Source organism: Betta splendens, chromosome 22, assembly GCF_900634795.4.
Source record: "Betta splendens chromosome 22, fBetSpl5.4, whole genome shotgun sequence".
In the NCBI taxonomy this organism is placed as follows: Eukaryota; Metazoa; Chordata; class Actinopteri; order Anabantiformes; family Osphronemidae; genus Betta; species Betta splendens.
The window spans coordinates 13699191-13712837 of record NC_040900.2 but is presented as its reverse complement, the minus strand read 5'-3'; the positions used below and the strand labels follow the sequence as shown (position 1 = coordinate 13712837).

At 42.4% G+C, this 13647-nt stretch overlaps 1 protein-coding gene across 11 annotated transcripts in view; it reads right to left on the bottom strand.

Moving 5' to 3' along the window:
* Nucleotides 1-13647, bottom strand: part of ralgapa1 (Ral GTPase activating protein catalytic subunit alpha 1) — a 45734-nt gene that overhangs the window by 28100 nt on the left and 3987 nt on the right. For 6 of the 11 annotated variants that reach the window (XR_003784336.3, XR_003784337.3, XM_055505387.1 and 3 more), the window contains exons 8-30: nucleotides 13436-13574; nucleotides 13117-13325; nucleotides 12629-12952; nucleotides 12312-12479; nucleotides 12047-12118; nucleotides 11783-11931; nucleotides 11555-11678; nucleotides 10749-10895; nucleotides 10382-10472; nucleotides 10099-10263; nucleotides 9383-9529; nucleotides 6233-8059; nucleotides 3634-3758; nucleotides 3314-3548; nucleotides 2889-3053; nucleotides 2394-2564; nucleotides 2105-2298; nucleotides 1924-2022; nucleotides 1613-1768; nucleotides 1191-1319; nucleotides 968-1093; nucleotides 355-413; nucleotides 47-155 (exon numbers count right to left, since the gene is read on the bottom strand). Coding sequence is in view for 9 of the 11 variants with exons in the window: in XM_055505387.1 (XP_055361362.1) it covers nucleotides 47-155; nucleotides 355-413; nucleotides 968-1093; nucleotides 1191-1319; nucleotides 1613-1768; nucleotides 1924-2022; nucleotides 2105-2298; nucleotides 2394-2564; nucleotides 2889-3053; nucleotides 3314-3548; nucleotides 3634-3758; nucleotides 6233-8059; nucleotides 9383-9529; nucleotides 10099-10263; nucleotides 10382-10472; nucleotides 10749-10895; nucleotides 11555-11678; nucleotides 11783-11931; nucleotides 12047-12118; nucleotides 12312-12479; nucleotides 12629-12952; nucleotides 13117-13325; nucleotides 13436-13574 (5130 nt within the window). In the remaining 2 variants the exon portion in view is untranslated. The remainder of the gene's footprint in view (nucleotides 1-46; nucleotides 156-354; nucleotides 414-967; nucleotides 1094-1190; nucleotides 1320-1612; nucleotides 1769-1923; nucleotides 2023-2104; nucleotides 2299-2393; nucleotides 2565-2888; nucleotides 3054-3313; nucleotides 3549-3633; nucleotides 3759-6232; nucleotides 8060-9382; nucleotides 9530-10098; nucleotides 10264-10381; nucleotides 10473-10748; nucleotides 10896-11554; nucleotides 11679-11782; nucleotides 11932-12046; nucleotides 12119-12311; nucleotides 12480-12628; nucleotides 12953-13116; nucleotides 13326-13435; nucleotides 13575-13647) is intronic. The other 5 variants (XM_029138145.3, XM_029138147.3, XM_029138139.3 and 2 more) reach the window with 4 other exon arrangements.

Sequence of the window (13647 nt, the reverse complement as noted above, 5' to 3'; positions counted from 1 at the left end):
CTGTGTGTAAACCAGTGATTCTGAAGCAGTGCATAGCTTCACTGACCTTCAGAGTAACACAGATGACGTTGAGAGCATCTTTAATTTGTGGATGATGAGTCTCGTGAGCCAACTCTTCACACAGCCATATACCAAGACTGCACAGGGACACACACCTAATACATAAAGTATAAACAGGCAGTGAAGCTACCTTGCTATGCACAAATTGTGCAAGCATTAAAAAAGTGAACATAGACGTAAACATGCATACATTGTGGATAGAGCCCTGGTGCCCTAACTTTAACCATCACAGCTATGTGTCTAACCATTAGGCTCTAACCCAAACAGAAACGCACACACACAAATTATTATTACCTAGCGGTAGAAGAGGGTTCGTCCTTGGCAGATGTCAGGATGGTCTTGATAATGTGCTCCTAAAAAACAAACAGTTGATACAAACCTTTTGTTATGTTGTGTCACCTCTCATTCTACACAGTCCCAGACACATGTATAATGAAGAGACTTAGTTAGTGCTTTAACAATGCAGATAATGAGAAAAGCTGATTGAAGAAATGATGGGGTTTTAATACAGTGTGTTATAAGCATACAGTCTTTACTAAACATGGACATGCATCGGTTACATTCACACACACTGATGTGATGCTGTCCGTGTGGTTAATGAGTGCTTAAAGATTCAAAACCAGATTCTTCCTTGAAAGAAACCAGGAGGCGGATCTGAGGTGCTGCCATGCATGGCATTAGCAGTTTACAAAAAAAAACAACAACAACAACAACAACAACAACCTCACTCCCATAGCTCTGGACTATTACAAGAATGGCTGATGAGGTATTAATCTATTAGGTTGTTGTGTTACACACTTTAAACTGACCTAGATTTAGCACAGAGTGGAAAAAGGTTTGAACCCATGCATTGTTAGATAAGCTCCATGGTACTGTTAAACTATTTACTAATATTTCTTTCATTCACCTTGACATCAGTGAACTTGGTAAGCACCATGTCAGCCGTGGTGGGATGGAGGGCTGGAAGGTCCCCATACAAGTTAGGAAAACACACGAGAGATCCAAGAAGGTTTTGGGCCTCCACTCTTGGAGCCTGCAAAAAAGGAGAAGGAGTAAAAAGAAATATATAAGATAAGAAATGAAGATTACAATCTCCTCCCTTAGTCAGTCTTTACTTTACCACTGCTTACATTGAGTGATGAGCAGGTGGTAACTCTAGAAGCTGCAATAATGAAGTCCAAAATAAGCATGGTGGCTCCAGGAAGGCCGATACTGAAAAACCGAGGACTGCTGTGCTTGATAATGGTGTTCACAATGTCCTGAGGAAATACAACATACTTACACATGAGGAGCTACATTACATTACATACTGTAGATTCTTGATTAAATTATAAACCTAATCATGTAAAGGATACAAAGGCATACTTTAAATTTTAAATGCAATTGTGCAGTCAGTCCCAAATAAAAACTAAACAATGCTTCACTGAATCCTAACATGATACAGCCACAACATTCATTAAATGGTGACCCTTTTCTTACGTCCATCTACCGGTCTGTGAACATTTGTACAGGGAATTCTGGCCTCTGAGCATTAACAGTTTATAAATACTACCTGGTCTTGGTGCAGCAGTCCTTGGTGCATGATGTTGTAGAAGTGTGTAAGAAAGTCTGTGTTTGGGGAAACATCTTGTCGTCTTTTCATGATTCCACAGATCAGCTTGTAGGCATGAAGCTTCCCCTGCTTGTAACGCTCTGTGAGCATGGTAGCCTTAAGAGGAATAAATAAAAACCCACATATGTAAACAAACAAAACACACCTATGTAAGCAGGAAACGCTGTCAAATGACTGAATGAAATGAAAGCATGACACAATGGTTCCACTGTAAAGAATATGTACTAAAGTGATCACTCAGTCACACCCACCTTGAAGAGCCAGGGGGTGAGGATTCTCAGTGGTGGAATCAGAACAGGAGGTGGGGGAGATGACTGATTGTCCAGAGAAATGCCCAAATTATCTCTTATCTGTAAACAAATGTTATTTTTAAATCAACAAAATATTTATATAAAGCAGTTTATTTTATTTACAGTGTATTTCACTGCTTACCTTAGCCAAGTTCTGCCACAGTTCACACAGGTAGTCAAACACTTGAGCATGGATCTCTGGATCTTTGATGCTATTGACGTCCCCCAGGATACCAAGCATCCTTCTCCACATTACCGTGGCAACATCTGCGTGCCATCCAGTTCGAGAACCACCTGCCATCACGCTGCAGTCCTCGCTGGGGAACTCGCTGGTTTCTACAATCAATCGATGGATCAGTCCGTGACTCTTGTCTCTCATTCTTAGAGAAATAAAACCTACAATTGCATGTTTTAGTGTATTTGAAAATTACCCAGATCATCGGGGGTCTGTAACACAGAGTTGTGAATCTTCTGGTCCAGCTGTAGGTGTGTGTGCGAGTGGGAGTGTGTGTGATCAGTGTGCTCTGCTGTCAGAGTAGCAGGGGAGGGTGTCTGGGACCGAGAGCCTCCAAGGGAATGTGCTGGAGATGCGCTCTCAGAACCTAGACAAGACACACAATAAAGAAAACATGAAATGGGAGAAGAAACAACTCACTCTAGTTTTTTTTGTCATTTGGTTAAATTATGTGTTATATAATGAGTTTAAACTTATCCTCCAAATCTAATTTCTCACAGGTTTCAGAATGTACATCACTTCAGGAATGAAGTGGAAATTTAATTTTGGTGCATGTACATATGAATGTGATAGTATTGAAGTATTAACGAATGCAGTGTTTCAATTAGATTTACTATTTGTTGTACGTGGCAAATAGGAACCAACCTACATAACATACTGTAAAAAAAATGTAAATATGGATTTCACATACCTGTGACAGTGACAGTGTGGCTGAGGCTACTGCTCTCAGAATCTATGTGCAGCGTTGTCAAACTGGCAACCTCGTGTTCTTCACAGGCCACGCCCCCACCCAGGCTGTCCTGGTCTAGTGAGCTGCCTCGACCTCCTCCATATGGTTCTGAACTCATAGTAAAATCTACAAAATGAAAGACAGCTTTACAAAATAGCACTAAAAACAGCTTTACTACAGTGTTTATTACCACTGAGGAATAAAACATAATAATATTAATAATAATAATAATAATAATAATAATAATAATAATAATAAGAAGAAGAATAATAAGAAGAAGAAGAAGAAGAAGAAGAAGAAGAAGAAGAAGAAGACGAAAAAGAAGAGTTTTGTTCTCATTAAAATGAGGTTACGAATGTAGAAAGTGTTGGTTCTTTTTTTCTTACTATCAAACTTGCAGGTGGAGTACTGAAAGGCATTAAAGGACTCTGACTGACTGTCAGAGCTGATGACATCAGAACCACTGGCACTTGCAGGTGACGTCCACTCCGATGGAACCCCAGGATCATCAATAGGTCGAAGATCATCTGACGGTCGCGATCCAGGACTCTGACCAGTCTCCAGGAGTTCAGGGAGATCTTTGGGAACCTCCAGACTTCCTGGGCTGCTACCACGACGACCCTGCACACCAAAATATAAGACAGGGTTTTTGTGTTATATAAGTATAAAGTTTTAATCAGTCAGTGTGTCTAAATGTTGTACTGACCACAGTTCCTTTGGTCCGCAGTCTCTCCTGGATAAACTCATCCATGAGGTCAGAGAAGTTTGGGTTGCTGTTTCCCACATCAGTGGACACAGGACGAGCCTTCTGGACCACCTCTTCCTTGTTGGCTACAGAAAAAAGCAAAAATATATTAAAGTATAGGTAGTTGAAGACAGTAAAAAAGCAAACAAGCATGCACAGAGAAATGGATCAGACTTAAATACTAGTTGAATGAGAATAAATATAAATAATAATATACACGGGAGCCAGAAAGTTATAATTATTGTTAAATGTTTAGGTATTAATACGCTTAAAGGCCATCTAAGTAATGAGAGCTGAACTGTTGCTAGCGATCGGTTTTCCCCTCAGTGACAATTTAATTGATACGTTTATGCTGTTTAAATATACATGTGTTTAGGCCTAAATTTTAATAAAGACAGATGTTTTGAAAAAGCCACAACACTGCAGGCATCAAACCACCAGAAAAGCAATGCAGCAGTTAAGTCACACCATGCATGAGAGCCAGAAGAGTATCACCTTGTTAGGTCCATAAAAGCAGCATACCAGAGGACTACGTTAGTGCAGGTACCGAGTTATGTTGCTGTTAGTGTGGAGGCAATGACAGTGGTCACGTTAGTTTATAGCTATGCTGTGTGAGTATTTATCAACCCCAAGCCAGATAAGCATCAAGCTGCTGTTCCAAGTATTTTGTTAATGTCAATCCCAGTTTAACATCTAACTCACTTTGTTGCATGAAAAAAATGTTCATGTATCTTTGAAGATTAAAAAAACAACTTAAACCAGAAACACAGCATGGCAGGTGCAATGCTGCATCGCCTGTCATTGGCTACAGCCCACAAAAGGTCAGTGCAACGACAACCTTCACCAGAACATCTGAGCAAATTCAGCCTCACACTGGGCACTACAATCATTGGAGATCCAAAGTTCAAATTTTTTTTGTTTACTGCCATATCCTTAACCTTGGCTGATTGATTAAGACGTAGACCTAGTACATCACTCAACTCCTCTAGCCCACTTGTTCAATACCATTCTTTTAGCTATTTGGGTACAATGGTTATTTGCCATACAAACAGGAACAGTGATGAGATTTCTGCATGGTGCAATAAAATGTACAAGGCTGAAATTAATTATAATTATCAAAATGGGCCAGTTTATGTCTGAGAAATGTTCTCCTCTGGGGTTACATCTTTGACAGTAACTCCCCAAAGTTCTCAGTCTGACTGTTGCAAGTCTTCCTGCTAATTAATTAGCAGTGAAGCAACTTCTGGGGTTACTGTTATTCTCTGAGAGGTAATCCCAAAACAAATCAGAAACACTGCAAGGTTAGATCAGACATCCAGCAGATGACCTACTAGTTTCAGACCAAAAGACAAACACGGTTTGGGTTAGGACTCTGACACGTAACACACAACATCTGATATGATAAAGATGCAAGTATAGCTGAATAAAGTGCAGCAAGACACAACACCCCAGCTACAGAGGCAAAACCAGTGGAGAGATGATATACACTTCCCTGTCTAATCAGTACCAACTTACACCCATCCCACAGGAGGAATGGATGGAGCAGTTCCCATGTGGGTGTGCAAGCTTATTCAGGGCAGAGCACAGACATGCATTTTTAGTGCTTTCTAATGTGCTAGCTGTGATATCACCGTATATAGAAAAGACCACATATCTGAAACAAAAAAAACACAAACCAACAAATATACAACTTCACAAAACAAAGGCATCTGAATAAAATGAAAACATCATGCTTGTTCAACAGTGACCATACGCTTAAGACGGAATATGATTTGCATTCTTCCCCCCAAAAATAAAAATGGTGTACGGCTTATTTAAATGAAGACAACCATTCAGTATAAGGTGCTGCGGTGCACTCTAGTGGCCTTAAGATAAACTACAATAACTTGTTAAAGCTTTTTGTATAAGTTTGGTTCTAATACTAAAAAAGCTCCAACATTTCTAAAGTTTTTCCTTTATAAGCTCAACCTTCTATGTTTGAAAAACTAAATGTGGAAAGATGTAATAAAACACATAGTGAGCTTTATCTCCAGCCACATCTGTTTTCCTTTAATTTAACTTCTCTACAGGCAGTTATTCTGTTCCTGCGGTTTCCTTCTGTGCCGCTGAAGAAGGGCTGGAGTCCAGGGAGTAGGCAGAGGAGGCTCGAGGAGGCTGCATGCAACATTATGGAGAAGGAGGAGGTGGGGGAGGGGGAAAGTAGAAGAAGAGGTTAAAACTCCAAAACCCTTGAAAGACAGAAGAAAGGAGAAGGAGCAAGGGGCTTCTCAGGTGGAGAAACAAGTGGCAAGGTATGGGAGGAGGGTTGGGTCCTTGAAAGTAGGCAGGCTGGGAAGGGGGGGGGGGCTACGTTCAAGAGGAAACACATCAATAGGGGGTTTGAATTTCAGTCCAGCAGCAAGATGATGAGTGTCAGCCCCAAAAAAAAGTTCATTCCGTTAAAACAAACCAGTTAAAAACAGCCAAAAAAAGACAAGAGGGTTGTTGGTGTTTGTGTTCAGTGAGTATTTTGGTCTCCTTTGCTGTCCTTTGTGAGAACTTCGTTTGCTGCAATCCTCACCTGCCATTGACGTCTTTCGCCCAAAGTAGCCCAGGACATGGGAGTAGAGGTCTCTGAGTGACGCGTCACCCATTGCAGCCCGGCCCTGCCGCTGTGGCGATGAGCCTTGGGATGACCCTTGACCTCTGGGCCTGGGTTTGGAGGACAGAGCATGTACCACAGTCTTATAGACGCCACCAAGAATGGCCCCCTGGTGGTGACGTGTGACAGTGTTGCCTGGCTCCTGAGAGCGGGAGCGGGAGACTCGAGATCTCAAGGCAGAACGTCCCAAGCGGCCACGTACCCCTGAGGAGCATGAGCTGCCCGATGGTCCCTCAGAGTGAATCTCAGATCCAATGATAGATCCTATGTAAACTCCAGGATGTTGCTTTTCTCCACCAGCCCCAGCCCTGTTTTCTGGCCCTCCAGTGCCTGCTGACCCGCTGGCATCAATAAAAGTCCCAGAGGCTAATTTCTCATGTGCTCCTGTTCTTTGGCTAATCCCCGCCACAGACCCAAACTTACCTGCACCCCCCGCTCCCAGCTTTCCCCCTGACATCCCAGCCCCTGGCCTTTCCCCAGCTGAGTGACTGTGTGTATGGAAGTGACTGAGGCGACGCAGCCGGGCTTTCCAGTGAGCCTCTTTATTCTCAAGGGGGTTGTGGAACTGGACAGACTCAGTGGAGGGACGGAAGCTAACATGCACCCCCCCAGAATGGTGCCTCTTTGCGTTACTTTGAGGTGCTTTAGGTTTAGCTGTATCTAAAGCTTGTGGAGCTTGATTAAGTTCAATGCTAGATTCGACTGCATTAGAATCTTGTCTAATTATACTGGCTCTCTCATTTGCTGCTTCATTGTCCTGTTTTTCGTCTGCCATTTCCCTCCACATACATTTCTCCTCACCTCCTGCTGCTCTCCCTGAATTGCCTTCCCCCTTTTTCTCTCCCATGTTTCTTTCAAAGCTTGTGCTGTCCCTTGCACTGGGTGACCACCGTGATGGCCACTGACACTGCAACTCCAGACATTCATATATACTTGGCTGTTCTGCCTCATTCTCCTCTGTTGAATCCACACTGCTATGTCTCACTGATTTACTTACCTGTCTGTCCTCTCTTAAAACTCGTCTTGCCTCTTGCAACTGTCCTGTGTGATCTATTTGGGCTCTAGCCACCCCAGTTTCAACTGGTGTAAATGACCTAACACTATCTACTGTATAACCAGGGGTCTCCCTCTGTCCAGTCTCTTCCTTCCTCTCATCTCCTTTTTGAGTCAGGTATTCCCTAATAGAGGAGAATAAGTCATCCTCCTCAGCCCCAGCACCCATTTCACTCTCTTCAGTGTCCATATCCTTTTCAGAGGAAAAGGCAAAAGCAGAATCCCAACTGCTGAGCCAATCAGAGTTACAATCTCTGCTTTGAGAGCTGATGGGGTCCCAGAACTGGTCATAAGCACTACCATCATCTTTTCCCTCTGATGTGGAGGAAACAACACCATTGGACAAGGTGAAAAAGGTGGGTGAGGAAGAGGTGAGGGGGCGTGGGTGTGGCTGAGCTGCGTGGCTGTTTACTGCAAGTAAGGAAGAAGAAGTGGAATGTTCATGGGGGAGGTTTGGGATCAAAGAAGGATCCCTCTGTGGGTCTTCACCTTTGACCCGCTCAGCGATGAAAGGTTCCATGATGTCAGAGGCACTGCTGCTTCTTGCAAGGGAGGATGGAGCTGGGGTATCCAGGTCACAAACCCCGCCCTGAAACACCTCTGAACAGGAGGTGGAAGGGGCATCATCGCTCTGGGAGGAATGCCGTGTTCGAGAAGTGCGGGATGTCAGTGTGATGGGTGGGTCCTCAAGATCTGGTAATAAGAAGGAAGACAGGAAGGGGAGTAAGCTTAATTACCATGGCAGCATGTCTGGGCAGGAGATTACAGGTTTTACAAATTTTGCTTTAGAACAAAATCAGACTTTGACTAAATATATATATATATATATATTAATCTAATTATTGTTAAGCCCTTAATATCTGCTGAATATATATTTGAGATCACATCTTATAATCTCCATCCATCCGTTTTCCAAGCCGCTGAATCCCATATGTGGGGTCGTGGGGGTGCTGGAGCCTAACCCAGCTGGCTATGGGCGAGAGGCAGGGTACACCCTGGACGGGTCGCCAGTCCATCGCAGGGCAACACAGAGACATACAACCATTCACACACACACACACACACACACACACACACACACACACACACACACACACACACACACACACACACACACACACACACACACACACACACACACACACACACACCCTACGGGCAATGGAGAGAAGCCAATCAACCTAATGCACGTCTTTGGACTGTGGGAGGAAGCCGGAGAACGTGCAAACTCCACACAGAAAGGCACCAGGGCCGTCTCCGGGAATCAAACCCAGAACCTTCTGGCTGTAAGAAGGCTACCCACCGCACCACCGTGTCACCCCATTATAGTCTCTCTTTTTTAATTTAATAATAGATAATTACAACTTGGGATCAATCTATTAGGACCTGACTACAAATGATAAGCAGATTAGTCCCTTTACGAAGTGAAATTGCTACCTTCACACACTAAATATAATCAAAACAATTAATCTAAAAGCTTGCTTCAAATGATTTTAAATAGACTTTAGAGCACATTTGAATGTTACCTCAAGTTTAAAAGGAGATAAGCAAAAGATGCAGCTTATTAGTCAGAAAATATTAGCAAGCAGACAGGGATACAGGTAAGTGGAGTTACATGCAATTATGTAAACAACAAAAGTAGAAACCACCTCCTTCAACAAATTCCCAGTTTACACTACTGAACTGTGCAGTAATTAAGTGCAACATTCTTGAAAGAATGTTAATTATCTGACATGCCAGGTTCAAATGCACCAAATATAACCATAACCTTGCAAATATTATGAAAACTGCTACCATGAGACTTAAAATCTCATGGTAAAAATTCTGTTGAAAAAAAATCAACAGAAACATATAGTTGAAATGACTTTTGTCTACATTAAGCCACAGTATGATAGCATAGCATTAAGCTTTTGGTGGATAATATCATGTGGCATAAACTTGAACATCTGAACTTTTTTGACAGACGTGGAGACAACTACAGCATCCAGGCGGAGACATAGTGCATAGAGAGTGTACCTGCAAGCTGGTCGGCAAGGGGGGGTAGTAAAGGGTGGTGGTGGTGGTGAAGGACAGGAAGAGGTGGAGCCAGAGCAGGAGCACTCTTAGCACTGCGGATAAAGGCTGAGGACAGCAGAGAGTCTCCTGTAGAGCAGCTACGCAGGGCTGAGGACGTGGGAATCACAGAAGAAAGAGAAGAAAGTGGAGTGCAAGAAACAGAAGACAGCAAAGAGTAAGATTAGCCAAGACGTTTGTGAAAAGACAGGCAGGTGACAGGACTGGACAGTGTAGAAAAAAGGTGGGACCAAGAACAGATTTATACGGGGAACGACAGGGAAGGTGAGGGGTGAGTGAGACGTGGGTTAGAGCCGGAGGAAAGAGTGAGACAGCGAGAGGCTTGTGGCAGCTTAGGACCCTCATCTCAAATCTTTTAGATCATGGTACACAGGGACGCTGCGGTTTATAATGTTGATACACTACTAACATTAAAAAAAACGCTGTCTATGAAAGTATAAATACATAAGGAGTTGAAAATCCACAAAACACATCTCCACTCCTGTGAGAATTTAAAGTAGAATTAGACAACAACTTCTAAAAACTAAAGACAACATTAGAGTGAGAATGAACGTAACCATATGCCATAATGTCCTGAAAGACAGACAGAAAGGGAGGTTTCAAATTAAGAAAGAAACCATGAAAAGCCTCAGCACAGACATCTAAACACAGATACTGACCTACAGTCTTCTGGCGAACAATGCTCCTGGCCTTTTCTATGCCTGGTGAGCCAGCTGTGGTGGCGCTCCGCTGCCTCATGGCTGCAGCCTGGCCTGGCTGGTCTCTGCTCCAACCTTTAGAAAAAGAACGATCTACAACCTGCCGCTGGCCCTCGGAACCGATACCTGGAGAAGGGAGAGAAGACAAGAAGTGACAGAGATGTTTAGCATCTGTAGCTTGGACGACTGAACTGGAAGACTAACATACTGCATTTAATGTTTACTCTTCCGGAAATCGACAAACCTTTTCCTTTGTGTTTCTTCTGTTTTTGTTCACTGAGTTTGTCCAGAGGCAGCTCGTTCAAGTCAACACTGTACAGATTCCTTGCCAACACCTGAAACATAAAACACACTTGCTGATACTAATATTTAAATGAGATGATAATAAAATGAAAATATACATCAAAATGTTTCTGAATGCATTGTGAAGCTAGCTTTCACACTAGCTTTAAAAATTATAATCAAGGCATTCAAGCTAGAATTAAACCTTGCACAATAAGGATGAAAAATCCAACATTTTACTTTGAATAATGCTCAGAACTGAAGACACCTACTTTTCCGAATGCATTACGCTTGGTGTAGCATGATGAACATGTGGTGACTTTCAGTACCTTGGTGAGGGTTTCCATTGTGAGAGACCACTCTGTGACCAGCTCCTCCCAGCAGGTGAGAGAGGAGAGGACGGACAGGAGGTCATCCCACAGTTCTCTGCTAATATAGACGTTTAAGTTTCCCTTGATCCAGGCCACGATCAGAGTCTGTACAGTTGAAAGGTGATGAGATAAGAGTATTAAAGAAAAGCTGATGCTGTAGCGCTGTTCTCCAAATACCTAGAAAATAAACATCTGTATCATAGACATTTTATTAGTGTCCAGGAAATAGGTTAACTCACCGTGCAGACTGTTTACCAACATTATCCAACATATCAAAACAAAACAACTCCTTTATTTAACATTTACAGCATTGCCATGAGTGAATCATGTGCTCTTACACAATCTAAAGAGATAATAATGTCCTTTGTGTTTTAAATAGGGTAAGCAAACATGTTTCCAACCATTATGCTTTATACACAAGAGCAATTTCATAATTTATTTATTCGTTTTATATTTCAGGGAATTATCCTGGCTCCTTCTTCAATGTTTGATTGAGCACAGCATTTCTATTCACGCCTGATTTCATCTGGTCTGCAGCCTTAGTTCATCCTATCGGGTATCTAAACAGTTCACACAGAGAATCTTGAGTGGTTCCTGATGCCAGGCACTATTTTCCTATAGTACAATTTTAACTGTGCTGCACAAAAAACAATAAAGTTACATTTGATATTAGTATTAAATTATTAGTCCTATGCGCAATGATCCAAATTATAAATTGCAAATAATATGTTGACTTACAAATCATTAGAGTCACAGTAATATACCTGAAAGATGGGTCCAGCCAGTCTTCCTGACAGCGTGTTGTTCTTCTTGCCCTGAGGCATGATGGATGGAGGTCTTTTCATCACTGACTCTGTTACTCTCAACAGAATAAGCAAAATCTGCTCCCTACAAACCAATACAGGCACAGTGAAAAGTCAAAACATTATGAATCTACATCCAAACTTTTAAAAGATCAATTGACTGAAGTTTTTTATTTTCTTTCTGGTTACCAAGTTTTCTGGTCCATGGTCTCATGCATGACAAGGCTGCGATAGATGTTCAGGACTCGCTTGCACATGTCGACATGTTCCTCTAAAAGGATTTTAATGTCGTTGGCTGGCTCCAACAGGAAAACATTTGATGAGTGGGTGATGAAAACCTAAAAAAGCCACAGAAGATAAAATAGGTCAAAAACAAAACAGTAGAAAGATGCTGCAGTTCTAAGATTCTTGTATGTTTGTGTTGAACAAGTAAAAATTATGATTCAAGTCCACCTGTAGTGTAGTCTGAACTCCAGCATGAACACTGTACTCTAGCAGTTCACTGTCAATCACTTTGTTCATTCCCTAATGAAGAAACAAAACACACCATCGCTTACTTATCATGTGGAATATTACTACTCTGTGAAAAATGTCTTCTGTCTTCAGATTTTATTTTTTTAGCTATAAACCAGAGGTTATGTAGAATTTATAAATAAGATGTTTCTGTCATTTATATTTATTTATATAAAAAAACAAATACATGCAGACAGCTACTCACCTCGTCGTCTTTATTTCCTGATTCCAGAGCACCAGCTGTGGCTATAGGATAAGGACCTTCTTCTGGCTCCTTCATAAACACTGGCTTATCCTCCATTGAAATCCACTCTTGGTAAACACGAACCACCTTTCGCATCGCTGCTGCTTCGCACATGGGAAGAAGAAATGCCTGCATATGTAGAGACAGACGCATAAATTAGGTGGACATGTTTCACACCTGTTGGACTATGGATGATGAAAATGATGAATGAAAAATGGAGTTAATCATTATAATTCAATAATGTCCCTGTTCCCTGGTAAATAGTTTTTCTATTTCACCTGTCTAAAGATCTCAGTGATGAAGTTGACGTTAGCTCTGCTGCTGGTCAGTACTCTCCTGACCACCTCCATGTCTGTCAGCTGCTCTTCATCGATGGAGCAAAGTGAGGAGGAGCTAGGTTCCCTCTCAGTCAGTGTAGATGTGTTGGAGTGGCTCTGCTCAGGCTCACCACCAGCACCTGGACCACTCGATAGCCCCATGTTGCTTCCTCCTGGGCCACATGACCCCATGTTCCCTTCTAGGTGGCTGTCAGACCGAATCCCTCCTCCACTGCTGTCATCTGAGCTGCCTGCAGAGCGAGCTGCAAGCCCAGCTGCTGCCCGCTAGAGGTTAACAATTGGAATAGAAAGGGAAGAGCTCAATTATCCTTACCATGAAAAAGACCCTGAACATCAGAAAATGATTTCTTGTTTGGCTCAACTAAACCAAAAGATATTCTGGCACCATAATGTGCTCACATTCAGGGAGCTGTGTGTATGGTGCCTACCTGTATGTTCTTAGGGACATTTTCTCCCTCTGTTCCTGGGATGCTCGTTTGTGTATTGGGTCGTGGCTCCAGCCAAAAAGAAACTAACCAACGGATAAAAATGACTCGAGCCTGAAGGAAGCTTTCTTTGGTGCAGTACAGTGTTTCCCCGCTGTCCTGCTCCCTACGCACTACGCTGTAGTATGGCTTTGTTCGCATTGGAGGTACATCTACAGGGAAAGAATATATTTATTCATGCGGTATATTGTACCATGCCATTTACTACGTTATATTTGGTAATATACATTCTGATAATTCTTATCGGCTTTGATGTACTGACCCAGTATGGGGTTGTAGAGGCTAGTTTCCAGGGCAAAATTGGGAAATATGTGAGGAAGATAAAACTTTCTGAAGTGACAAAACAGGAAGCTGAAGCCACGTTCATGGTTCTCTTTACAACGCCACTCAAGAGACTTGGCCTAGAACAAACACACAGACAAACAAGCTTGTGTTAAAAACAGAGAATTACGCACAGAAAGTGGGGTCAAGTGG